We start from the raw sequence: 23,695 nt of genomic DNA on the forward strand, positions 1-23,695 counted from the left end.
CCCGCAGCCCCGGCATGGGCGCCCGCGGGCCGGCGGCCTGGGGAGGCGGCGGGGGCCGCTGACCGCGCCGGGGCCGCGGGAGGAGGAGGTGGTGGAGGCGGCAGCAGCGGCGGCGGGGGACGGTGCGGGGCGGCCGCGGTGAGTGGGGCCTGGGCGAGCGGGGGGCGGCGGGGAGCCCCGGGCCGCGTAGGCCTCGCGGCGGGTGAGCCCCGACTGCGGGTCCCGGGGCGCGATGAGAGGCAGCGGCTGCATGGGGCCTGCGGAGCCTCGTCCCCGCACACGTGTGTGCCGCCCACGGGCTGTGCCGGCCAGGCCTGGGCCCGGCTCCGCGGGGGGTGGGGAGAGAGGGGCTGCAGGGATGCCGGGTGTCGTTGAGGAGTCCGCCCGCACCGGTGCGCGAGTGGTGATGGGCACCCGGCCGGGCGCGGCGGTGGGTGCTGATGGTGGTCAGTGTGGCGTCGGGCTGAAAAGCGCCGCTGGCATCGAATGGGGCAGGGCGGTAACGGCCTGATGCTCCGTGCTTGGGTATGGAGTAATGCGATATGAAGGCCTCGCCGCTTAAGAGAGCATTTTGAAAAGCTGCGTGCAGCAGTAATGTCCATCAGCGCTCGGCTCTAAAAGTCTCTCTGAGTCCATTCCAGGAGAAAATACACTGCTGTAGGCTTGTTCCTAGCCTTCCAGGAAGTTTCTGCGTTCCCTGCGGACCACAAGATTGAGGAGGGCTGGTTCACTGAGTGTTCTCTGTGCCGTCCCTGCAGCACCAGGACATTCGGGTCCCTCTACTCCTCCTCCCAGCCTGGAGCTGCAGTTTGAGCCCTTGGGGTGCTGAGGGGAGAGGACTGGAGCCCCCCACATCCCAGCAGCACCCTTTGCCTACAGGACAGGCATATCCTGCAGCAGGTGTGGCCAGCCCCATTGCCCCAGGCACTGGGGTGTGTGCTGTGAAGAGGTGTGAGGGCAGGTCCTGCTAGTTGAGCCACACACAGCCTTTTTGGTACAGACATTGTGTTGAGAGTTACGTCATGTTTAATAGCCCCAGTGGACCTTCACGCTAGGAATTTGCTTGTGTTTTTCGCCTATTTGTGCTCTTGGCCTCCACAGCATCCCATGGCTGTGGTTAAATCAAAAGCTTTGCTTTTGTTTGCACTGAATCAACCGTCAGCCCTTGTAGCATGGGGAGCATCATGCTCCCCTCATGGTGTAAGCTCCTAGGCAAAAGGGAGGGCTGCCCTAAAACTTGTCCTGCTCGTTCCTGGCTCTACCTGTTCCTCTCTGCTTGGCTGTGGAGGTGCTGCTCTGTGCTACATGGTGCCGGTCAGACCTCAGGGAATGCTTTGGAGAGTTTTCCAGCAGGCAACCCTATACTGCAGTGAGGCTCTAGTCGATGTGGGGCACGGTGACCGTGGGAGAGATTGGGAGCTAACAGCAAACTCAGCAAAAAACTTCTTGTGCCCTAAGCCCACAGAGTGATTTCCTCAAAAGTGCCTGGCTGTCAGGTTAGGGTCCTGTGCTGTGCATGGGAAGGAGTGCATTGGGCTTGGAGCCTTCCTGGCTCCTCTCTGCTTCTTGTGCTTGTTTGCACAGGGTGCACTAGGGTCTGGCAGGAACCCCTGCTTCACACCTTGGCTCTACTCTGCACTCCCACCCTGTGTCACCGTCACCACAGGCTCTGTGCCTGTTGTTGCCCTAAAGGTTCCCCAGCTTGGTCTGGCAGCTGCTGGTGGGTTAGCCCTGAGGCTCTGGGCCAGCTGCCAGCACCCTCTAGTCCTAATTGCATGCATTCTGGGGGATCTTGCCACAGCTCCCCAGCTGCTGGGTCCATTAGGGTCCATGCTGTGGCATTCACCTGGCCCAGGGTCCCTCTTTGTGATGTTCCTGCCTTAGCGGTTTGCCCAAGGGAGGATTGCAGGCAGGGACTGGAGATCACGGTCGGCTTGGTCATTCCTCTCTAAGGCATGCTGCTATGCTGCGGGTCCAGCCTCTGTACAGGACTGGAAAAGGCAGGATGGGAGGGCTCATCTCAGCCTGAGTGCCACCTTCCCAGCAGAGCTCTGGCCTGGCTCCAGGTGTCATGTGAGATAAGGAGACCCTGGGCACAGTGTCCCAGGGATCCCAAGCAGCGGGAGCAGATGAGAGGAGCCACAATGCTGCTGTGAGTTGGACTCCCCTGGAGGTGACAAGGACCCCTTGGGGGCTGCCTGCCCAGCCCTGTTCCATCCTGCCTGTGTCTGCCTGCAGCTGCTGGCTCTACTCAGTGCCCTGACAGCTGCTGCTTTCCCTCCCAGGGGCAGCTCTGCCGGCATGACTTCTGTTGCTGGCCCTATTTTGGAACCAGCACTGGGGCAGTCGGGAGTGGGAACAGGAGGATGTGATGCCTCGGGCAGAGGGGGCTGGTGAGGGTATCCGCAGTGCCCTGGGGGCACCTCAGACCTGCTGTGTTTTGAAGTGTGACCTTCTGCAGGGACTCAGCCTCTGTGGGGGCTCTTTGCAGCAACTTTGGGGAAATCACTGTTCCCTGCCAGAGAGCTGAGAGTGGGTCTGTCCCTTGGAATCAGACAGGACCTGCTGCTGGGGAACACCTCTTTGTGCTCCACCTCGCTGGGAGAAGGCACTGGATGCTGTGTTTACATGAAGTCGAGATGGGGGATTGCGTGGAGACTTGACACGAGTGCAGGAGTGTCCACTTTGACCAGGAACTGGACAAAGCTGGGGTCTCTGCGGCTCACCTGGCTGGGCTCTCCTGCCTTATGCTCAGCTCTGGTTCTTCTTGTGCGTTCACAACTGTGTTTTCAGAGCAGAGACTCTGAGCAGTGTCCTAGTCTCTTCATCAGGCTTGATCTGCCCTGCTGGCACTGGAGCTGAGGTCAGGTTTCACCAGTAGAGTGGGGCAGTGGCTGGCCGCAGCCTGACCATAGGGTGTCTCAGCAGGATTGGAACCGTGGCTGGAGCTGCCTGCCTCCCTGTGCCCAGAAGATGACCAGGTTGCTCTTGGGGGTGACCCTGGAAAGGATTTGCAAGGCCGTGCTGCTGCTCTGCCTGCTCCACTTTGTCATCATCATGATTCTCTACTTTGACGTCTACGCGCAGCACCTGGACTTCTTCAGCCGCTTCAATGCCAGGAACGCCTCGCGCGTGCACTCCTTCTCCAACTCCTCTCGGCCCAACAGCACGGCCCCCAGCTATGGACCAGCTGGCGCTGAGCCCCCATCCCCCAGCGCCAAGCCCAACACCAACCGCTCTATCACAGAGAAGCCCTTGCAGCCCTGCCAGGAGATGCCCTCCGGCTTAGGTGAGATGTGCAGGGTGAAGGAGGGGGGAGGTTGGGTGCTGGTGGGGGATGTCCCCTGAGCGAGGCTTTCCGGTGGTCCTAGGGTGGAGAAACCCAAGGCTAACATTGGTACCAGCACAGTTGATAGCAAGTGCTGTTTGGGAAAGGTTTGGGGAATCCTTTGTCCTCAGCAGTGCTGGTCCCCTTTGTGGGTCCCCCTTGTTTGCTCTGCTGACCCAAGTGGGAGCAGCAGGTGACCATGACCTGTCCTGTGTCATTGTCCTGCTGCCATCGCTCTGCCTGGGCTCTTCCAGTTGGGCGCCTGCTCATCGAGTTCAGCTCCCCTATGAGCATGGAGCGAGTGCAGCGGGAGAACCCTGATGTGAGCCTGGGTGGCAAGTACACCCCCCCAGATTGCCTGCCCCGGCAGAAGGTGGCCATCCTCATCCCCTTCCGGCACCGTGAGCACCACCTCAAATACTGGCTGCACTACCTGCACCCCATCCTGCGCCGGCAGAAGGTGGCTTATGGCATCTACATCATCAACCAGGTGAGTGGGGCAGGGGCTGTAGTGGGCAGCGGGGCTATAGTGGACAGTCTGTGCATCGCTGAGCTCTGTGCCATATGTTCTTGTCCACAGTATGGCGAGGACACCTTCAACCGGGCCAAGCTGCTCAACGTGGGCTTCCTGGAGGCACTCAAGGATGACGAGGAGTACGACTGCTTCATTTTCAGCGACGTGGATCTCATCCCCATGGATGACCGCAACCTGTACCGCTGCTATGAGCAGCCACGGCACTTTGCTGTTGGCATGGACAAGTTTGGGTTCAGGTGGGTGCCTGTGCAGCTGTGATGTTCAGAGCAGGGCTGGAATGGCCCTTGTCGGGTTAAAGCCAGGGATGCCTGGTTGTTGCCTGGGGTGTGCATGGGGTCAGTGGCTTAATTTGAGGACATGAGATGGCTGAGGGTGCAGAGCCCTCAGAGTGTCATGGTGAAGGGCTGTTGCTTGTCTATGGATTGGGGTTCCCCAGTGGGACTGGTCCTGTTCCTCGCCTGCTCCTGATCTCTTTGCTCTCACTCTGCAGGTTGCCCTATGCAGGATATTTCGGTGGTGTCTCTGGGCTGAGCAAGTCCCAGTTCCTAAAAATCAATGGCTTTCCCAACGAGTACTGGGGCTGGGGAGGAGAGGACGATGACATCTTTAACCGGTAGGTGCTGCTCCTTGGCTCAGAACTTGCTGGGATTTGCTGGAACTCCCTGCTGAGAACAGCCCTGGCACAGTAAGCAGCCAGGAGCTCCCTGTCTGCTGGGAACATGTATGTTGGCTCCCTGCCATGTAACAAAGAGGAGTTTAATTACCCTCTGTGTGCTCCAGGTTGCCAGGACTGGGAACAGCACGCTTGTGCCATGAATCAAACTAGCCGGTATGGGGGTATATAGGAAGCATTTGGAGCTGAATATGTCTGGCATGGTGGAGCCCAGCCTCCCCCTCTTGCTCTTTGTGATCAGTATACTGTGATTTCAAACCACATGAGCAGGAAAGCCTGCCTGCAGGCGCTGTTCCAGGCTGGGATCAGGATATACAAAACTTGAAAGTGGCTCTGTAGTGGCTGCTCTGCACCAGAACAGGCACTTCTGCCTGCAGCCAGTAGGCTGCAGCAGATCCATGTGTACATCCTTCTGTTTAATGCAGGAGCCAGAGAACTTCAGAATTGTTTCTAGCATGGCCTGTGACACTGCCAAGCAACAACGCATGTGAGCAACTTGTGGCTCGCGGTGCACTACAGCATCTCAGGGTGGCATAAGCTGATAATCCTTAGCAAGTGCTGTGTGGCAGAGCATTTGTGGTTCCCTTCTGGAAGTAAGCAGCCCAAAGACATGATCCCAGATGAGGCAAAGTGCAGCATGCTGAGCTTTCTGGGAGATTTAGGCAGCCATTAAAATGTGTGGAGGGCCCTGAGGGAGCTGTGTCACCACTGGGCTGCTCTAGCAGCGGAATCTCAGCTTGCTCACTTATCAAGCTATAGGTGGTTGTGTGGCTGAGATGAGGAGAGGTTTCTCTTCATGAGCTAGGATCTCTCCAGCTTTCTTACTCCCACTTGGCCTCAACTTCAAATGAACTATTCTAGGCGGAGAAGATCTCTCCCCACCTGCTGGCTGCACAGGCAGAAAAAAAGCAATTGAGGCTGGAGCTGTGCTGCATGAAGGGAAGGGTAGGGCTCTGGCATTTGGAGAATGTAAACAGCAGTGGCTTCAGAGCTATGGAGGAATAGTGGTGTTTGCTTAGCACCAGCTGACTGCCTGAAGTGCTGAAGGTCTCCTGAAGCACTAGCTTTGGTCATGGCCTGCTGTTGAGTGAGGTACATCCTTGGCCGTGGGCACTGTCATAGCTGTGGCCTGGCTTAGCACAACCGTGTTTCTCATTTAGCTATGGACAGGTTTATTTTTGATGAGGACCCTTGGGAAAATATCCTACCCTGGTGTCCTGGTGGCACACTGATCCCCATCTGCTTGCATCCTCCAGGATCTCCCTGAATGGCATGAAGGTGTCGAGGCCCGACATCCGCATCGGGAGGTATCGCATGATCAAGCACGAGCGCGACAAACACAACGAGCCCAACCCGCAGAGGTGAGCTGGAGGTGCCCAGCCTTTGCTGTTGTACCTGTGGCTATCAGTTTTGCCCACGTCCCTGCGGCCCTACTGTGGGCTCACAGGCATTGCTGCCCTTGCAGCAGGCATCCCTCTTTACCCCCGCCTCATCCCGCTCCTGTTTCCACCAGATTCACCAAGATCCAGAACACCAAAATGACCATGAAGCGGGATGGGATCAGCTCACTGCAGTACCGGCTGGTGGAGGTGTCACGCCAGCCCATGTACACCAACATCACAGTGGAAATTGGCAGGCCGCCCCCACGCTTGGCCCGGGGCTAGTGCTTGCCCTGCAGGCGAAGCTGCATGGAGCTGGTGCTCTGTGCCAGGGCTGGCTGGACGCTGTGGATGTTGCCCCAGCCCCCGGGCAAGGACTAAACGGGGATGTTTTCTGCCTACTCTGCTGCCTTTTGGAGACGGCTGTGCCCTAGCCCACCTGTTGGTCCTGAGGATTTCTTCAATCTGTTGTCCCCCCCCCCCTTTCCCCATCCCTACAAGTGTGTTTCCAGAACCCCCATACTATGCGTGTTGGCTGAAACACCCATCTGCCCTGCGCGCAGCTCCCAGACACAGGGAGGGGACAATCCCAGCCCCGGTGAGGAGCCTCTTGCCCATGCCAGCTCCTGCCTGCACCCTGGGAGGGAAGAATGAGCCCCAAGGTAAGCCTAGCACCCAGTCCCCACCGGTGCTGCGAGAAGCGGGGTGCAGGCTTCCCCCTTCACCAGTGCTGGAGCTGGTTACTACCCTGGCTGAAGGTGTGGGGAGTTGCCCTGGCCCACACAACAGGCAGGATCAGACACAGATGTGGCTCGCTGTCTTCCTCTGCTTTAGTCTGGTGCTCAGGGCTGGGTCTCAGCTCTGCTAAACAGCGACCTCTGGTTAGCAAATACCCCTCGCTGTGCCTCAGTTTCCCCGGGGCTGGCAGCCACGTCCCCTTTCCCCTCTCGGAAGGCAGATGCTGTGTGCGTGTCCCTGTTAACCCACACGTGCACCAGCTCTCCGCTCTTTGGGCAGTAGGGTGATGTGAAACCTCAGAGCCCCTCTTGGCCAAGGGGCTGCCCCGGGGCTCTCTCCACCCAGATGCTGTTTGCAGGCAGTGGGGACTGGCTGGCTCTGCCCTTGCTGCTCTCCAACTTCCCCTCTCCAGCTCTGGGGCAGGGAGGAGAGGACAGGGCCATGCGGGGCAGGTGCCCCATCTCTCCCCATTTCCCCTCCTTGGAGCTGGGGGCACAGCCACCCCCCTGCAGCCAGCTGGAAGAGCTGGGCAGCAGGGGCACTGGCAACTTTTGTACATTTGAATGTCTGACCCTTTTTTTGAGCGTACGTTGAATGCAGCATTCGGTCGTAGAGACCTGGGTTTTTGTATTTAATAAAAATTTCAAAAGTTCACAGGATTCCTAGTGGGAGATCAGCATGGGCAAGGGGTAGTTTCTGTCAGCTGGTGAGGTAGGTATGCCATGCGTTTGCTGCATGTGCACCAGGCAGAACACCTGGCTGGCCATATGGTGCTTGCTGGGCAAGGAGGTGGAAGAGCACAGCCTGTAGCTGCAAGTCAAGGTGGGCACAGGCTCTGCATCCCTTCAGCCAGGGGCTGGGGAACGAGGTCCCCACTTTCTCCCCTCCCAACACTCAGAGCTGGCCCCTCCTTGGTCAGCCCCTGGTATCACCTGTCCTGCAGAGGGCCCTGCTACCCATCTTGGCTGCTCAGTGTCAGCCACCTGAGGGGGAAAAGGTGCACCTAAGGGAAATGATCTCCCATTCCTACTGTCTTCCCTCCCCGGGTCCCCAAGAAAGGGCACAGCAGGACACGGACACAGGAATATAAATCTCATTAAAATCTAGGATACTTTAGAAGTCTACACCGGGAGAGACACTGGCACAGGCAGCGCTACCCAGGGACGCGCGCGTTATTGCTAACAATTAGAGGTGAACAGTAGCGTCGTGACACATGGGGCAGGGCATGGGCACCATGCAGGAAACCGCGCCTCTCCGCCACACCTGATGGGGGAGCTCGGGTCGGGGCCACGGGAGCTGGAACATCCTTGCCGGGGCTCAGCGCCCTGCTGCCCCTCGCCGTATCCCCACCGTGCTGCATCCCTGTGCAAGTCTCAGGGCACAGGGAGCACGGTGCTGGCTGGCAGGGGAGCGGCTGGGGTGGGAAGGGTCCCATCCTCCCCCAAACCGAGAGCTACAGCACGTTGGCTGTAGTTGGAAGACAGATAGAAAATCGCCTGGCCTTCCCAGTGCATCCTGCTCCACTAATACTGGTTGGGGACGAAGCGTACCCAAAAGATGGCTCGGAGCGAGTGAGCTGGCTCAGCCCTCCACACCTCCCCTGGTACCCCTCGCTAGCAGCAGCTGAGGGCCAATCCACCCTGCTCCCCCTTAGCACCATGGAAGGTCCCCAACGCGCACCAGGCAGCGGGGCCACCAGGCACCCACGCTGCCCACGGCTGCACCCAGCTTTGCTGGGACACCTGCAGCCCCCAGCATGGGGTGTGCTGCACGGACGGGGTTGTGCACACCGTGTGTGTGCGCAATGCACAGTGTGCCTCCTGCACAGCTGCAGGTACTGAGTGTGCGTGCCCATGTGCGTGGGGTATGCGCTCGCCCACACGCACGCGTGCCTAAGTGCTTGTACCGTGTGCTGCTGGTGCAGGCAGCGTGCTCACCCCATTCCCCCCTGTGCTCCGTGCACTGCTGGGGGGTCCCTGCCACATCACCCCCTGCCACCATGGCCCTGTGGGACCAAGCCCAGGAGATCCGTGTCTTGTCCCAGGCACAATGCCCCCACAGTGTCCCCACTCCCACCCGGTGCCCTCTCCACCTGCGTGGCCTTGAGGGTGCCGGTCCCCTGCAAAGTGCCTCTGGCTCCCGGCCCTCCCAGGGCTGTGCCCTCTCCTCTCTCGTCCCAGCATCGCACATGAAGGTTACCGTAAACATGGGGGTTAACAAACACCACGGAGGGGAGGGGGTTAACCGGAGAGGAGGTTGGGGGTCTCGGGGACGGTCGCTGAAAGCCCCCCGCCACCCGGTGTGGCCTGGAGCCAGGCTCCGCCAGCGGAAGGTGCGAAAGTGTCACCGCGCGGGAGGGGTTAGAGGGGGTGCGGGGATGGTGGGGGGTCACAGTCTGGAGTCCTGGCTGTGAGCTGAGCCGTTGCTGCCCTGAGCGGGGGACGCAGCCGCGGCCTCGTTCCGTGCCTTCTCCGGGTGCAGGGGCTGCACCTCCAGGTGGGACTCGGTGGAGGGGCTGAATGCCGGGGCGTAGCGCCCACTGCGGTGCTCTGCCAGTGCCGGACCCCAGTCCTTGCTTGCCTTGGTTGCGTTTTTCAAGCGCTGGAGAGAAACAGATGGTGGGGGACAAGGTCAGCATCACCATCACACCCTGCCCCAGCCACCCCCAGCCTCCATCCATCCCATGGGTGCTGCCTGCACACAGTAGGGTGCTGAAAGCTCCAGGGTAAGGGACAACCCCAAGGTGGGACACGGGGACTGGCCTTGATCACCCACCTCCAGTAGCGTGTCCCCCTCGGAGTGGCACACTTTGTAGATGGCATAGATGGGGATGCAGATGACGGAGGAGAGCGCCATGAGGAAACCGATGCTGATGGCCCAGGTAGGGTAGACGTATTCGTTGTAGGAGATAGGTCGGTACTGGATCACTGTGAAGACCAGGATGAACTGGGGAGGGACAGGCAGGATCAGCTGGTGGGGAGCAGCCAGCCCTGCTCTGTGCCCCCCACACCTGCGCCCACCACCCACAGCCCCATGCCCCTTGGTCACGATGCTCACAAAGATGATGGCAGGGGAGATGAAGCGCCAACAGATCTGGAAGAAGAGCGGCGGTGGGAAGCCCAGCATCATCTCGATGTCCTTAAAGTAGTTGCGGTGCCCTGTGGGGACAGGTGGCTGTCAGCCCCTATGTGAGACTCTCATGCCTGGCACACCTCAAGCTGCTGGCATGCAGAAAACCACTAAGTGGGCAGTCATGGGAAACCTACCGTAGATGTACATGATGGCAACACACATGATGCAAGAGATGACAACCAGGGAGAAGCTGGCAGCATAGTTGTCCATCAACAGCAGCCAGTAGATGCCCGCCTGTGAGAAGGATGCGTTGGAGTGCCACCTCCATGGCAACACCCTGCCTGGGTGCCACCACAGTTGGCATGGCAACAGCAAGCCCTGGGTGTCACCACCACCATGGGCTGTCATGGCAACAAGGCAATCACCAATAGCATCGTTATGGCAATGGCCAGTTGCTACAGGTGGCACAACAAGCCAGGCAACACTGGCTACACTGTAAGCTCTGGTGTGGCACTGATGCCATCATGGTCACACAGCAACACCAGGCCACAAGAACCAAAAGGAGTGGTTATGGCAATGGTGCCAATTTGGTTCTCTGAGTGAACATAGTAAGGTCACCATGGCAGTGGCATGGGCCCCTGTCCCTACTGGCACCCAAAAACACCCTACCTGTGTGGTGAGTGGGATGCCCAGCAGGAAGCCTGCCACAGCCACCCCCAGTGTCACAAAGGTCTTCCTGCGGATGATCCACTCATTGCCCACCTCATCCACAATGGCTGTGACCAGCGTCTCCAGTAGGCAGAACTGTGTGTGGGCAGAAAGGGCAGCATGTCAGCTGGGAACCACCACCCCACCCCCAGCACATCGCCCTGGCCCCATATCATGTCACTCCATCTCCACTGCGTCACCCTGGCCCCATCATGTCACTCCAGTCCCACCATGTCACCTTCACCCCACCACCCTGTGCTCTACCTGTGTGCCCAGTCCCAGGAGGATGAGCATGAAGAAAAAGAGGATGGACCAGAGTGGAGAGATAGGCAGTAGGGTGAGGGCTTCAGGATAGGCGACGAAGGCCAAGCCGGGGCCATGGTCGGCCACCTTGGAGATGTCCACGCCCAGGTGGTTGGCCATGAAGCCCAGGATGGAGAAGATGACAAAGCCGGCATAGACGCTGGTGGCGCAGTTAGTGATGCTGATGATGATGCTGTCCCTGTTGGAAGAGATGGGTCAGGGCCAACGGAGGAGCCGGGGAGCAGCAGAGAGCCTGGTAGCACTCACCGGTAGCAGTTGTTGTGGAACTTGTTGTAGGAGGCCATGGTGATGAGCCCACCCCAGGCACAGCCCAGCGAGTAGAAGATCTGCGAGGCTGCGTCACCCCACACCTGCACCCAAGGAAAGGGTCAGCACCACGTCACAGACCCCTCAGCCCCACCGTCCCTTGTCCCTGCTCACCTTGGCATCGAGGATCTTGTCCCACTGTGGGGTCAGGTAGTACATGATGCCAGTGAGGGCCCCTTCCAGCGTGATGCCGCGCACGAAGAGGATGGTGAGCACCACATAGGGGAAAGTGGCCGTGAAGTACACCACCTGTGGGGAGGGATCTCAGTGGGTGAGGCCATGGAACAAAGGATGGGGCTCTAGGCCAGGGGTCGGTGGGGCTATGGAAGGAGTGCTGCCCATGACCACATGGAAGGAGCTTTGCCCAGAAGGGGCATGGCCGTATCTACAATGGGAGACATGTTCCCAACAGGGGAAGGGCTGAAACCAAAGGATGAGTGGCCAAGCACGTAGGAGTGTGGCCATGTCCACAGGGCAGCATGGTCATGCCCAGGAGGAGGCGTGGCCTAGAGGGGGAGCAGCTGATACCTTCCCCGAGGACTTGACGCCTTTGATGAGGCAGAGGAAGACGACGACCCATGAGACGCCGAGGCAGCCCAGGAGGGGCAGCCGCACCTCGCCCAGGTTCCCGATGTCATCTGAGAGGTTGAGCACGTACCTCCTGCAGGGTGGGACAGTGGGTTCAGCAGTGCTCTACTGCTACTGCCCCCCGCCCACTTCCCATCTAGTACCTCCAGTACTCCTTGCTGGGGCTGGTGCGCTTCTGGGTGGCGTTGAAGAGGTGGGTGAGGTTGACAGCAGCATGGCTGGAGAGGTTCCCATCCAACACCCCCACGCAGTCGGGCGTGTTCCAGGCGTTGCTGCAGTACGTCCAGGGCAGCACACGCGTCATGGACACAAAGAAGTAGTAGAAGGCAATACAGATCACCACGTTGTAGTAGATCCCGATGTACGTGGACACCACCATCATCCCGTAGCCCACGCCTGGGAACAGCACCGGGGAGGGGTGAGCGGCATGGCGCAGGCAGCATGGGCAGTCGCGGCTGGGGGTGGGCGGCAATAGGGTGAAGAACATGCAGGATGCAGGGTCTTCCTTAGGGCATATAGGGTGTAGTGCTAGCAAGGCTGCAGGCAACCCCTTGGGGTCTGCAGAGCTGGGGGCTGGAACAGCCATGGTAACTTAAGGGCTGCAGGAACCTGGTGACAGTGCCATGCTACAGCAGGGAAATGCACCACGAGTTGAGCACACCGTGATGGAGCAAGTGCCTCTATGGGGATGGCACGTGGCAGCCACGTGTGGCGTGTGCAGGGACGTGTGTGTAACGCTGCAGGGAATGATAGAGCTGGGCAGGGGCGTTCCTTGTGTGCAAGGTGTGCAGGGAGTGCCAGGAAGGCTGGGTGTGCAGGCGGTGCAGCATGTCCTGGGGGTTGCACAGGGGACTTGTGTGATGTGAGCAGCCTGTGTATGTATGCACAGGCAGCGCCATGCAAGGCACGGAGGGCTGCAAAAGCTGCAGGTGCCTGTGGGGGTTGTATACCGTGATGGAGCTGTGTGCAGGGCACACACTGGTGGGGACAGGCAGCCTCTTACCTTTGAACATGGGGCTGACCCTCCAGACGCCGAGGCAGCCCTGGCTGGCGAATTGCCCGAAAGAGAGCTCCATGAAGAAGAGAGGGATGCCACAGAACACCAGCATGATGAAGTAGGGGAACATGAAGGCACCTGGCAGGCACGAACCGTAGTGTGAGTGGGCAGCACCCTGCACCCCCCAGCATGGCTCAGCAGCCCCAGCCCACCTTGGGCTCTCCAAAACCCATCCCCCCATAACACCCACCTCCCCCATTGCGGTAGCAGAGGTACGGGAAACGCCAGACGTTGCCCAGCCCCACGGCGTAGCCCACGCTGGTCAGCACGAACTCGATCTGGTTGCCCCAGTTGCCACGTTTGACGCTCTTGTCCTGCTTACTGCGCTCCCCGGGCACGGCGCCGTTCTGCGGAGAGATGCCATGGGGAGCCTCAGCTGGGGGGGGCACCATTATTGGCCCCATTGGAGGGGCGACAGTCGCCGAGCGGGGCTGGGTGGTCCCCTGCATCCTGCCCCATCCCTCCCCAGCGTGGGCTGCCCTGTGCCGGTACCCCCTCACCACTCATGTATGGTGCCAAGGAGCGGGGGGGCAGCCCCCCTGCCCCAAGCCAGCCCCGATGAATAGCTCTCCCTGGAGCCCGGCTGCAGGGAAGGAAGAGCCTGCAAGTCATACAAAGCAGGCTCGGGCGCCTGAGCACAAAGGGACCTCTGTTCCAGTTCCCCCACCCCTCGCGCCTGACAAGAGGGGCCCCGCTGGGTGGCCACTGCCCGTGGCCGGGGAGGACCAGCAGACCCCCTGGGCTGTGCCACGAGGCAGGAGCCCCAGGATGGGAGTGGGGTGAGGTGATGGCAACACAAGGGGGCTCCCCCCACCCCACCCCAGGAAAGGTGTTCTGGAGAAGCCGCCATCCTGTGCAGGATGGACAACCTCTGGACCCCGTATTCCTTACCATAGGGTGCTGGGAGGAGGGGGGAGGCACAGTGATGGGGTGCAAGAATGGGAGCTTTGTGCAGGCTACGACAATGCCAGCTCACACCGGGGATGATGACAACAAAGGGAACAACAAAGGAAATGGGTGCCATCACACTCAGTGGAGATGGCACCCATGGCCCTGGGCTCACACCAACATCCTAGGCTGGGGGCAGGCGATGCTTCGGGAGACCGCTATGCACCCCCAAATCCTCCCACCTCACCTAAAGGGGGACAGCGGGCGCATGGGATGGGAACAGCGCACGGTGCCGGGTTCTGCAGACCCCCCCCCCCCCCCGTGCCCACTGCCATCTCCAAGCAGGGCCACAAATGGAGCCGTCGCTTTGGATCTGCTCACGCCGGCGGGGCGCGGGCAGCAGGCGCAGTGCAGCAAACCGTGTCATTCGATTAGGGCCGGCGCAGGCGGGACGTGATGCCCGGCGACTCCGGCACCGCGCTGCCAAACAAAGCCATCTGCTGCGAGCGGGGCCTGCACGCGCCGGGGGCGGCGGGGGGGCTGCGGAGGCAGTGGGATGTGCGGGAGGGCCATGGGGGTGATGTGGGGTCGGGCTATATGGGCGATACGCTGGCTGCGCATATCGGAGTGCCCGTGCCCATGGTACCCCTCAGATGTCCCCGCATCGCCTATTGGCACTGGGTGAGAGGACCTGGGCTGCCCCGGGGTGGGGCTTCTCTCATTGGGTCCTGGGGGTCCCCAAGTGTGGGGTGGCACTGTCCTCATGCTTGGGTGTATTCGAGCAGGTTGATCCCATTGGGAAACTGCCAATGCTGCCGAGATGCCTGCACTTAACAAGCCTTGCTCAGCTTAATGAACAGCACAGCTGGCAGAGGGGGGGCAGCACTCCAGCTTCAATGGGAACATGTTTTTGGGGGGGTTCTGCATGACCCCAGTACAGCCAAGTGTCCAAAGGGGACCTCAGCCCCATGCAAAAGCTGGAAGGTCCGTCCATTCTACTTCCTCTGCTTGGATGACCCTCACCTGCTGCCCCCATGGGGCACCCCAATGTTAAGGCACCTGGCACCAGTACGCCGAGAGCATTGGTCCTCTGGCACCCCACTCTGCAGCACAGGGCTTGGGCATGCGTGTCCCCAATAAGAGGATAGCCACACGTGTGCCCATGCACGCACACGTGTGCACACGCATGCATGCTCACCCATCAGCCCACTACAAGCCCCCCCCCTAGTCTGGGAAGGTCATCCCGTCCTTTACACTCATTAACTGCCCAGCTGCACGGCATAAAGGGGGGACCCAAATGCCTGGGAGATGAGCCTCCTCCCGACTTCACACTGCAGGTTTGGAACCCTATGTGGGGCAAGGATGCAGGATTCTACTCCCACTCCCCACATTTTCTATGGATTTGCAACCCCAAGTGCATGCACAGAAGGGACCCCAAACATTTGGGGTGCACCCTTCTTCCCGGGAACATATGGAGAAAGCATTCCTGGGTCCCACAGCGTGGGCACCATCCATCACGGTGCCTGGCACTGCAGTCTTTTTCATGCTAAGCAGTGCTGCCGCGCACAATGGCAGCTTGGGCGGGGTGCCCAGATGCCCCCCACTTCCCAAAGGGGCCATTCCTTCCCCCTGATTTATGGCTGGGAAACCAATGGCTGTGGGGGGGTCCTTCCGGCAGTGGGGGTCACATGGGAAGGGGGTGTCCCTGTGGGGAAACAAGTGGAGGCAGAGCACCTGGGGACTTCACTGTGTCTGCAGGGTGGTTTCCCCCAATTTATTAAATCATCTCCATGGGGGTATGCCAGTCCATCAGAAGCACTTATCAAGTGCCTTATCAACCCCACCTGGATCGGGGTGGGAAGGGGGGGCAGTTCATATCTAGGTGCCCCCATTGGGTGCCAAGGTTGCTTCAACGCTAAGCATCACCCCCCTGATGTCGTCTGTCTGACATCACTGCCAGGCTGTGTGGGGCTGGAGCTGCCAGAAGGTATACATAGCTCTTGCTCGCAGCAGCCATAGCAGCCATCCTAAGGTTTCCCCCGGGATAAGCAGGGCAGCCCCTGCCAGGGGAAGGGTCTCTAGGGATGGGGTGACTCAGAAAAGGGTCCCAGGAGCTGAGGGATGGAGCCAATAGGAAAGAGATATTCTTGGTGCCTTCACCCACCAGCTGGGACTCCCGCGTGCTGTGGGAAGAGGGGCACCCTATAATCACCTCAGGTACCCGGGCCCTGCTCTCCCCTCCCCACTGACCTGCTGGCAGGGACGGGGGGTCCTCACCTGCCCTTGGCTGTCACCTGGGGGGCCAGGCAGGCCGGCTCCATGCGACCCTGTCTTCATCAGCACTTCTGGCTCCTACACAGCAGCAGCTGCTTGCTTGCGTCCCCTGCCTGCTGCCTCCAGCGCTTGGCATCACGTCCCGCTTGGCCCCTTTGCCCACGAGCCGTGTCCCCGCCAGTCAGGGGGGGCAGGAAGGGGAGGCACAGTGTGCAGCTCACATCCTGCTTAATGAGGCCTCATTAGTGGGGTCCAGCTGTTTGCAGCAGGCACGCTCCAGCAGGCAGAGCTGCCCTCCCTGCGGGATTCATCCTGCCCACGCAGCCCCTGGCTCCTTCTCACACCGCAGCACTGGACGCATTCCCTCGCTGTCCCTCATGTGCTGGCTTGTTCCCATGCCCCCAGCCCCACACAGATGTTCCTGCCCCATTTCCATCACAGGGATGCCATTCAGCCTTGCACCCCGACCCCATGTGTGTGGGTATGCCTGGGACCTGGCACAGCCCAACATGGGGACAAGGCACTGTGACAAGCCCGCCCGGTGGCACAGCCCCAGCCTGGTCCCACACCACCTCATCCAGACGTCATCCAACATCATGGGGTCTCTGCAGCCATCGTCACAAGGTCACTGCCCTGCGGGGGGACCATCTGCCTGGTAAGAGGGCTGCACCACAAGTCTCCCTATCACCCAGGCACTCCACAGCCCCACTGCTCAACCCTCAGCCCCACACTGTCCAGGGTGGGCTGGGATCCTCAGCAGTGCGCCATGTCTCGCAGGGAGCCCCACGGCGATGCCCAGGGCATCCCAGCTGGTCACAGCCCCGCGCCACGGCTGGGAAGCACCACCAAGGCAGCAGCAAGGCGTGATGGTGTGCTGAAGGCAGGGGGCCGGGCGGGCTCTTTCAGGAGACCATCTGCGGTCCGGGCAGTGGCAGCTGCAGGCACACACGTGAAGGGCACACGTGTGCGGGGCGGGCGCTCGGCTCCCTGCACTGCACCCTGTGTTTGCCCCATCCCCCCATCCTGCTTGGGATGCTCCCAGGCCATGGGACACCCCCTGGTGCCAGCCCTGGTGGAAGGGACAGAGCAACTCTGCCAAGCCCTCCACACGCAGCTGAGCATTCCCTGCAAGGTGCCCACAAGAGCAACCCTGTCTCTGCTGCGAAGCCGTATGCAGGCCAGCTTTGTGCCATCACACACGTCCTTCTCTGGTCACAGTGTCCCCCTCACCCCATACAGCATTCCTCAGTCAGTTGTCACCAACACATCCCCATGCTGAGCCACAGGCATGGCACGTCATGGCAAGAGCAGATACCTGGTGGTACCTGCAGCCCTGTGTCAGCAATGCCAAGCATTGTACCAGCTGATAGGTACCAGCAATCAGGGTCCTCCTGAGCCCATAGCTCCTGGTCACCTCGACCCCAAACCAGGTACCAAGGGTAAGGACAGTGCCTGGGGACCAACCAGGTGCCACCATCCCTTAGTCAGGCACTCCGCATTGGAGCTGCCTTCCTCCGGCCCCATTCTCATGGCACGGACACGATTCTCCTGGGGCGCTCAGGCAGAAAAATCCCCCGCTGGCCCCCCCACTGCTGCCCCTTGTTATTCCGGGAAGGGCTCCCGCAGCCAAGAGCCACTTCCGCGGCTCCACACGCTGCTGGCCCCCCTGCTTGGGGCTGGCGGCACTGCGCTGCTGGGGGTGTCTGGGATGGGCAGGGCCCCTCCAGTTCCATAACCCCAAGGAGCATGGTGCCAGCCGTGCCCCCCAGATGTGGGATGAGAGATGGCAGGAGCCCACCTGAGCCACATGCCCCCACCCCCATCCCAAATGCTGCCTGGCCATGCCAGCAAAGCTGCACTGCAAGTCAGGAGCCACTGGCATGGCTGGAGCCTAAACAAAGTGCTCCAGCAAGAACAAAACAAAATGTCCTTAAATGACAGCCGAGGAGAGGCTGTCACCCCCCTGTTTGGCCACACAGGGACTGAACCAGCTGCTAGAGCTGCCCTGCATCCTACTGCCTGTTGAGCACCCACTACCCAACAGCATGACATTCCTGTTGTACCAGGACTGCCGAGTAAGCACAGACCCCAACCCACAGCTGGTGAAACTTAGGCACTGCTGTACATCCTGCAACATGGGTATGGAGAGCTTTGGCCATCTCTGTTACCCTGTCCCCCCCCCCAGGGTGGGCACCCTGAGCCCCATCATGCACACTCCAACCCCGGAGGCTGTGCATGGTATGGACACAACAGCAGGATTGTGCCGTGGGACCCCGTCCAGTCACGAGAGTTGCACCTGCTGGCAGGGATTAGAGGGCAGAGCCGGGGCAGTGCTTTGCCAGGCTGTTTGCACAGTGCTGGAGGCAGGCCAAGGAGATTAGCTCCCTTCCCCAATGACCCAGAAAGCTCCGCAGCCAAGGTCCTGTCCTGTAGCACCTCACCCCAGGGTGCTCACAGCTGGTCCAGCGCAGGGATGCTCTGGCAGCAGGGATGCTCCCATGCTCCCTGTTATCTTCCCAGTACTGCACTCTGCATCTGCCCAGCTAGGGATGCCCCTTGCTCCACAAATAGGGGAATAGTGCCTGTGGGACAAGGCTGCCAGCACAGCGTGTGCCATGCCCTGTGGTCACCCCTCTGTCCCCAGCACACCCTGGCCCTGAGGTGAGCTGTGCAAAGACTTGCCAGCAGTGAGTCAAAGATTGATCTGGAGCAGGTGGGTGCTCCTGGTGCCAGGCTCACTCCACTGTGTTACTGGGGCTGCTCCAGTGTGGGCAAGGGACACAGCAGTGGCACAGATGCACAGGGCTTGTGGCAAATGTCACCCACAGGCAGGAGCACCGATGCAGCACAACAAGGAACAGCAGAGTCCTGACTGAGCTTTGTGATGTCTTACACATCTCCCTGTTTCTAGCTGTGGCACAGCAGGAGGAGAACTCGGGTCCTGCTGAGGGGCCACACTGGGACAAGCAGCACGGAGCCACACACACACGCGCTGGAAGTGCCTGCTGGAGCACGCCGCTCCCCTGGCTCCGGGCTTCCCAGGGAAGTGCTGGCTGTGGGCCCTCTGGCTGGAGCGTGCAGCTATTTCGGGAAGCCCCCCGGGAAGGGGAGGGCTCCGCGATCATGTTGGCACTGCAGCTCGATTCTCATCTATTGGGGAAAAGGCAGAAGCCCAGCCCAGCGTGCGCTCACCTGCCAGATGCAGGATGCTCAGGGCAGCGGAGCTCCAGTTCCCCGTCCTCATAATCAGGTAAGGACAGCAGTGACGGGCATGGGGCCACTGCACCGCACACATCTGCACCCAGACACCAGAGCTGTGCACGGGGCTGAGGATGGAGGATCGGTGCCTAGCTAGACCTGGCTCTGCCTACATCCTATCTCACCGTGCGCACTGCCATGCAGGAAGACCAGCAGGGAGGATGCTCAGGGTAACAGTCCCACTCCCTGCTACTGTAGGACCATGTGCCTGGCACAGTGCGCTGTGGGTGCTCTTTGCTGGACTCAGAGCATGCACAGCTTTCCCGCCTTCATGCAGAGAGCTGGGGCGGCTGATAAAGCAGCAGAACGCCTGAGCTGGGCGATAGCATCTCCAGGCACAGCGGGACACCACACCCGCAGCCTCGCGAGCAGCAACCGATCGACCCCCAGCAGCTGCTCCAAGGAGCACCCCTGGCACCAAACTCCATAGGAGCCCCGTTGTCCCACTCCCTCACTCTGGGTCCGTTGCAGGGGCTCCCGGTCCCCGCATCGCAGCACTCACCAGCAGCCCCTCGCTGCACTTCTCGGCCATCCCTGGAGGCTGGAGCGCAATGCCAGCTGCCCGCTGCAGGGTCCCCGTCTCTCCGTCAGGCTGGCACTCGCACGCTTCAATCCACTGTCAGAACAAGCTGGGTAGAGGAGGGGAGAGAAAGCAAGAAGGACGTGACTGGTGGGGTGGGCACTTCCCCGCCCCAGGCCCCCCCCTCCATCTGGAAAGCTGTGTGCCGGGGGGGCTGCTCCAAACCTGACTGCAAGGTAGGCAGGAGCGGGGCTGGGGTCCCTCCTCGCTCTCACCCCTCCAGCCTCTCCAAAACCCCCAGCAGCTCCCAGGTCTTTGGTCTTTCCCAAGAAGCAGTTTAAAGATTTACCCGTTGGGACAGACGACCTTGTGGGCAGCTGGCAGCCAGGTGGGCGTTGGGGGCCCCGCACGCTGTCCCCCAGCAAGAGCCAGAGCCGAAGTGGCTGCAGTGGGTGGCAGCGCCAGGACTGGGTGCTGAGCGGGGCCAGCACGGGGCTCAGCTGCCGCAGAGAACACAGATGGGAATCGATTGCCTTCTGCCCCGGTGCGTCGCGGGCACGTGCGGCACAGGGGGGCCGAGCTGTGGGCTCTGCCGGGACCAGGTGCCGCTGCAGCGGGCGTGGGAGGGGGCTGCAGACCCGCAGACACTGCTTCTGTCCCATTCTTGGGGTGCTGAGGCTGGGGGTCAGACCTTGGTCAGACCACCCCAGGTCACTCATCCATGCAACAGTGCCGATCTGTGCAGATCTCACATTAGCACCCTGTGCCCTTGATGGCTGAGAAAGGACCCCCAGTCTAGGGGTCCCTGATGGGGGATGAGTGCCCCATACTGCTGCGGGTCTACAGCAATCAGCAGAGGGGCACGCGGCCCTGAAGCCATTGAAAGAGAGAATGGATGACAGAGATAAAGGGCAGGAGGCCAGGGGATGTGGGGCAAGCCCCCAGCCTCAGCTGCAGCCCCTCAGGCACAAGCAGGCTGCAGCTCACAGATACCACTTCCAAACCCCTCCCAGGGTGGACAGCATTTCCCTGGGGGGCAAAATACTGTCACTGTATAAGCAGGGCAAGCCCTGCTCTCCGTGTGCCATGGGAATCTGTCAGAAGCGGGGGGCCAGTGGATAGATCTCCTCCTCACCGTGCATCTATCACCACAAGCCAAAGGCTGCCCACCCTGCAGCCATGAATGCACCCCGGGAACCCGTCACCTGCCTGTCACCAGAAAGGGCCCATGGGAAGGGCTGCCACTCCCCCAGGGGTCTGCCAGGCCCCGATAAGGCTGAGCTGTGTGCCTGTGCAGACACTGCAGTTTGCTGCCGAGCACCCCGCTAGGCAGGCCGGCAGGGATGCAGGTCTCAGGGATGCTAACGTGCAGCATCCTCTGGGCACAGGATGACCCAGGATGCTGTGACAGCCCGGAGCGCCCATATCCCGAGACGGGATGGTGTCACACGGGGTCACATCGTGTCACCGCAGAACTCGGGTCACTCTCCCACGGGATGTGGCACCCGGGGGACCCAGCACGGCCGCTGCCACCTGCGAAGAGCATCCCCATCGCTGCCGGGACCCAACGGCGGAGTACAGAGGCCGGCTCGCCCCGCACCCCTCATCGAGCCCCGGCCGCGATGCGACGCGCCCGGTGCGGCACGGCGGCGGCGGGGGGGGCGCCCGGTTACATCAGCCGCCACGTGGTGGCTGCTCCGCCGTTCCGCCGCCCCGCCCCGGCACATGCCCGTGGAAAATTACCGCCAGCCCCCCGGCCCCGCCACCGGGCCGGTCAGCCCCGCTCCCCGCCGCCCCCCCTCCGGTCCCCGGGCACCGCGCCGGGCGGCCCCGCGCTGCCCCTGCTCCGGGAAAGCAACAGATGCGGGACCGCCCCGCATCCCGCTGCCGCTATCCCGACGCCGGGGCCACTCCCGGTACCGATCACGGTGCCCCCACCCCGCTCGGCCCCTCCGCCTCCCCCGGCCCCACGGCTTCCCCCGGCCCGACCGCCGCCCCCGGCCCCGCAACAGCCGGAGCGCCGCGCCGGCACAACCCCGCGCTCCCATCGCGGATCTCCCGCTGCCACCGGGCCGAACCGAGCAACCGATGCCGGAGGTGCGCGCCCTTACCGTGCCCATGCCGCCGCCCGGCCCTTCCCGCCGCACCGGGTGGGCCCACGGAGGCGCCGCCGCGCCGCGCCCGGACAGCAGCGGTACCGATACCGGTGAACGCCAGGCCCAGTACCCAGTGCCACCGCCGGTGCTGCCGAGTTAATGAAAGTTTGGAGGTCGGTGGGGGCTGGCACCGCCTCTCGCCCCCGCCGCCGCGCTCCGCCTCCCGGCGCCTCCGCGCTCCCCAGCGGTTTGCTCCGGTACCGGCACCGGGGGCAGCGGGGGCACTGGGCACGCATGAACACGAGTGCACGCCCATGCACAACAATGCACATACATGTAGAAGCATGCACACGCGTGCACATGCAGCCCACAGGCTCGTGGGCCCCACGCAGGCTCACGCACGCAAACGTGGGCATGTGTGGGCCACACAAGCTCAGGCATCCTCAGATGGGGCATGCACACACATGCGTCTGTTCACACCCAGCAGCAGCACAGCACAGCACGGCACACAGGCAATGCTGCACACAGTGTGCACATGCATGGATCCCACACTGCCAGGGCACGGCACAGTGATGGCACCTGGGAATGGCTGTGGAGCTGGCAGGGATGTGTGTAAGCAACGTGACCGTGGTACAGATGTGTGTGCACATACATGTGCACATGTGTCCCCTTTGTGAGTGTCCATGCACGTGTCCATGCAGCAATTGTGTGTGCACATCTGTACGTGTGTACTTACGTGTGCATGCGTGTATATGCATCTAGATGCATGCATACTTAAGTGTGCTTCTGCACACATGCAAACCTCTCTGCGCATGAATACATGCGTGTAGAAGCACATGAGTGTGCACACATGTATCTACTGACAAATCTTTCCCTGTGCATGGGTGCACATGTGTGTGCAGCCAGCACTCGCCCCCGCAGCCCAGGCTCGCCAGATGTTTCCAGTAAGGCATGACGGGTGCGCCTGGGGCCATCCCTTGCCCGGCCCCTCATAGAGGCCTCCCCTTCCCTTCCCTCCCCTCCTTGACAGCTCCACTTATGCTGGGATGGGTGCCTGCATCCCAGCACCCTGCCCTTCACCCTGGATCCCACTCGGCTTGCAGGGCCCCATGGAAACCCCCTTGGAAACCTAAAGCCATTGCCTTAAGCCATAGCTGCACCACCCCCACATCCCCATATCCCCACATCCCCACTTCCTCATGTCCCCATTTTCCTACTGGGGAGCATCCCTTACCTGACCTTGCATCGATCTGTGCTATCCCTGCAGGTTGCTTCCTGCTTAAGGAAATCCCCGGCACGGGATGGGGCAGAGGCACAGCATCAATGGGACGTGAGCAGCAATGGGAGGGGGTTCCAGTGTGTCCAGTGTCTACCCAGTGCCCTGTGCCCACATGCTGCTGGGGGCTGCAAGGATGGGAGACAGCGCGTCACTTCGTCAGTGCTTTCATTTTGCAAGTGCAGCTGAGCCAGACTCACAGCACCCATAGCAGGAAGGGGAAGGCGGCAGTGAAACCGGCGGGTGCTCAGGTCCTCCCACACCCTCACAGCACCTGCGCATGGCTGCTCCGCACCAGACACCGTGGAGCCTGCAGGCAGCCTCGCTCCTGACTGCACTGGACTTCTAAATGCAGCATCCCACATCTGGCATCCTACGTCCCAAATGCAGCATCCTGTGCCTGTCATCCTGTCTGAAGCAAGACCAAGCTACAGCTCCCCACCCCTGTCCAGTGGTGTGTAGGATGGGTCCAAGCCCTGGCCTCTGCTCACATCCTCTTGGCTCATCGCTCTTCACCAGGCAGGAATTGTCCTCCAAACCCCACTTTCTCCAGGCCCCCACTCCCTCCCACCTTTGCCATCCATCCTCTGGTCTGACTGGTGGTGGGAGTGGCTCCTCTCCTATTTCTTCTCCTCTCCTCTCCTCTCCTCTCCTCTCCTCTCCTCTCCTCTCCTC

General features: G+C 61.1%; 3 protein-coding genes across 5 annotated transcripts; 2 read left to right on the plus strand and 1 right to left on the minus strand.

The window, feature by feature from the left end:
• The first annotated feature begins 99 nt into the window (after positions 1-99).
• Positions 100-7,305, plus strand: B4GALT2 (beta-1,4-galactosyltransferase 2). Its single transcript, XM_042873816.1, has 7 exons — positions 100-138; positions 2,929-3,289; positions 3,583-3,818; positions 3,909-4,099; positions 4,354-4,476; positions 5,793-5,897; positions 6,050-7,305. The coding sequence occupies exons 2-7, from the start codon at positions 2,974-2,976 to the stop codon at positions 6,198-6,200; spliced, it is 1,122 nt and encodes a 373-aa protein (XP_042729750.1). The 5' UTR covers positions 100-138; positions 2,929-2,973; the 3' UTR covers positions 6,201-7,305.
• Positions 7,306-7,736: 431 nt separating this feature from the next.
• On the minus strand, positions 7,737-21,813 carry SLC6A9 (solute carrier family 6 member 9). Of its 3 annotated transcripts, none has more exons than XM_042873814.1 (14): positions 21,760-21,813; positions 19,631-19,757; positions 12,899-13,055; positions 12,655-12,786; positions 11,795-12,047; positions 11,592-11,724; positions 11,178-11,312; positions 11,004-11,107; positions 10,698-10,896; positions 10,395-10,529; positions 9,920-10,019; positions 9,711-9,811; positions 9,429-9,599; positions 7,737-9,254 (listed from the first exon to the last, which is right to left on the minus strand). In XM_042873814.1, the coding sequence occupies exons 2-14, from the start codon at positions 19,658-19,660 to the stop codon at positions 9,042-9,044; spliced, it is 1,863 nt and encodes a 620-aa protein (XP_042729748.1). In that variant the 5' UTR covers positions 19,661-19,757; positions 21,760-21,813; the 3' UTR covers positions 7,737-9,041. The 3 variants fall into 3 exon arrangements, with proteins under 3 accessions (XP_042729748.1, XP_042729747.1, XP_042729749.1); XM_042873813.1 differs by having other exon boundaries at positions 10,698-10,935; XM_042873815.1 differs by lacking the exon at positions 12,899-13,055 and having other exon boundaries at positions 10,698-10,935.
• LOC122181241 (basic proline-rich protein-like) lies at positions 21,038-21,904 on the plus strand. Its single transcript, XM_042873629.1, has one exon. It carries the CDS (start codon positions 21,038-21,040, stop codon positions 21,902-21,904), a length of 867 nt encoding a protein of 288 aa, XP_042729563.1.
• Positions 21,905-23,695: the final 1,791 nt, after the last annotated feature.

Source organism: Lagopus leucura, unplaced genomic scaffold (genome assembly GCF_019238085.1).
Source record: "Lagopus leucura isolate 7727_CA_CO unplaced genomic scaffold, USGS_WTPT01 Super-Scaffold_100009, whole genome shotgun sequence".
NCBI lineage: Eukaryota > Metazoa > Chordata > Aves > Galliformes > Phasianidae > Lagopus > Lagopus leucura.

What these genes read in the sequence shown, in the direction of transcription:
- B4GALT2 (XM_042873816.1), top strand. Translation starts at nt 2,974, where the DNA reads ATGACCAGGTTGCTCTTGGGGGTGACCCTGGAAAGGATTTGCAAGGCC. An exon ending in GGAGATGCCCTCCGGCTTAG is followed by an intron (nt 3,290 to 3,582) that starts GTGAGATGTGCA and finishes GGGCTCTTCCAG; the next exon opens with TTGGGCGCCTGCTCATCGAG. An exon ending in AACGAGCCCAACCCGCAGAG is followed by an intron (nt 5,898 to 6,049) that starts GTGAGCTGGAGG and finishes TGTTTCCACCAG; the next exon opens with ATTCACCAAGATCCAGAACA.
- LOC122181241 (XM_042873629.1), top strand. Translation starts at nt 21,038, where the DNA reads ATGACCCAGGATGCTGTGACAGCCCGGAGCGCCCATATCCCGAGACGG.
- SLC6A9 (XM_042873813.1), bottom strand. Translation starts at nt 19,660, where the DNA reads ATGGCCGAGAAGTGCAGCGAGGGGCTGCTG. An exon ending in TCTCCCCTGCCATCATCTTT is followed by an intron (nt 9,600 to 9,710) that starts GTGAGCATCGTG and finishes GTCCCTCCCCAG; the next exon opens with TTCATCCTGGTCTTCACAGT. An exon ending in AGGGGGACACGCTACTGGAG is followed by an intron (nt 9,255 to 9,428) that starts GTGGGTGATCAA and finishes GTTTCTCTCCAG; the next exon opens with CGCTTGAAAAACGCAACCAA.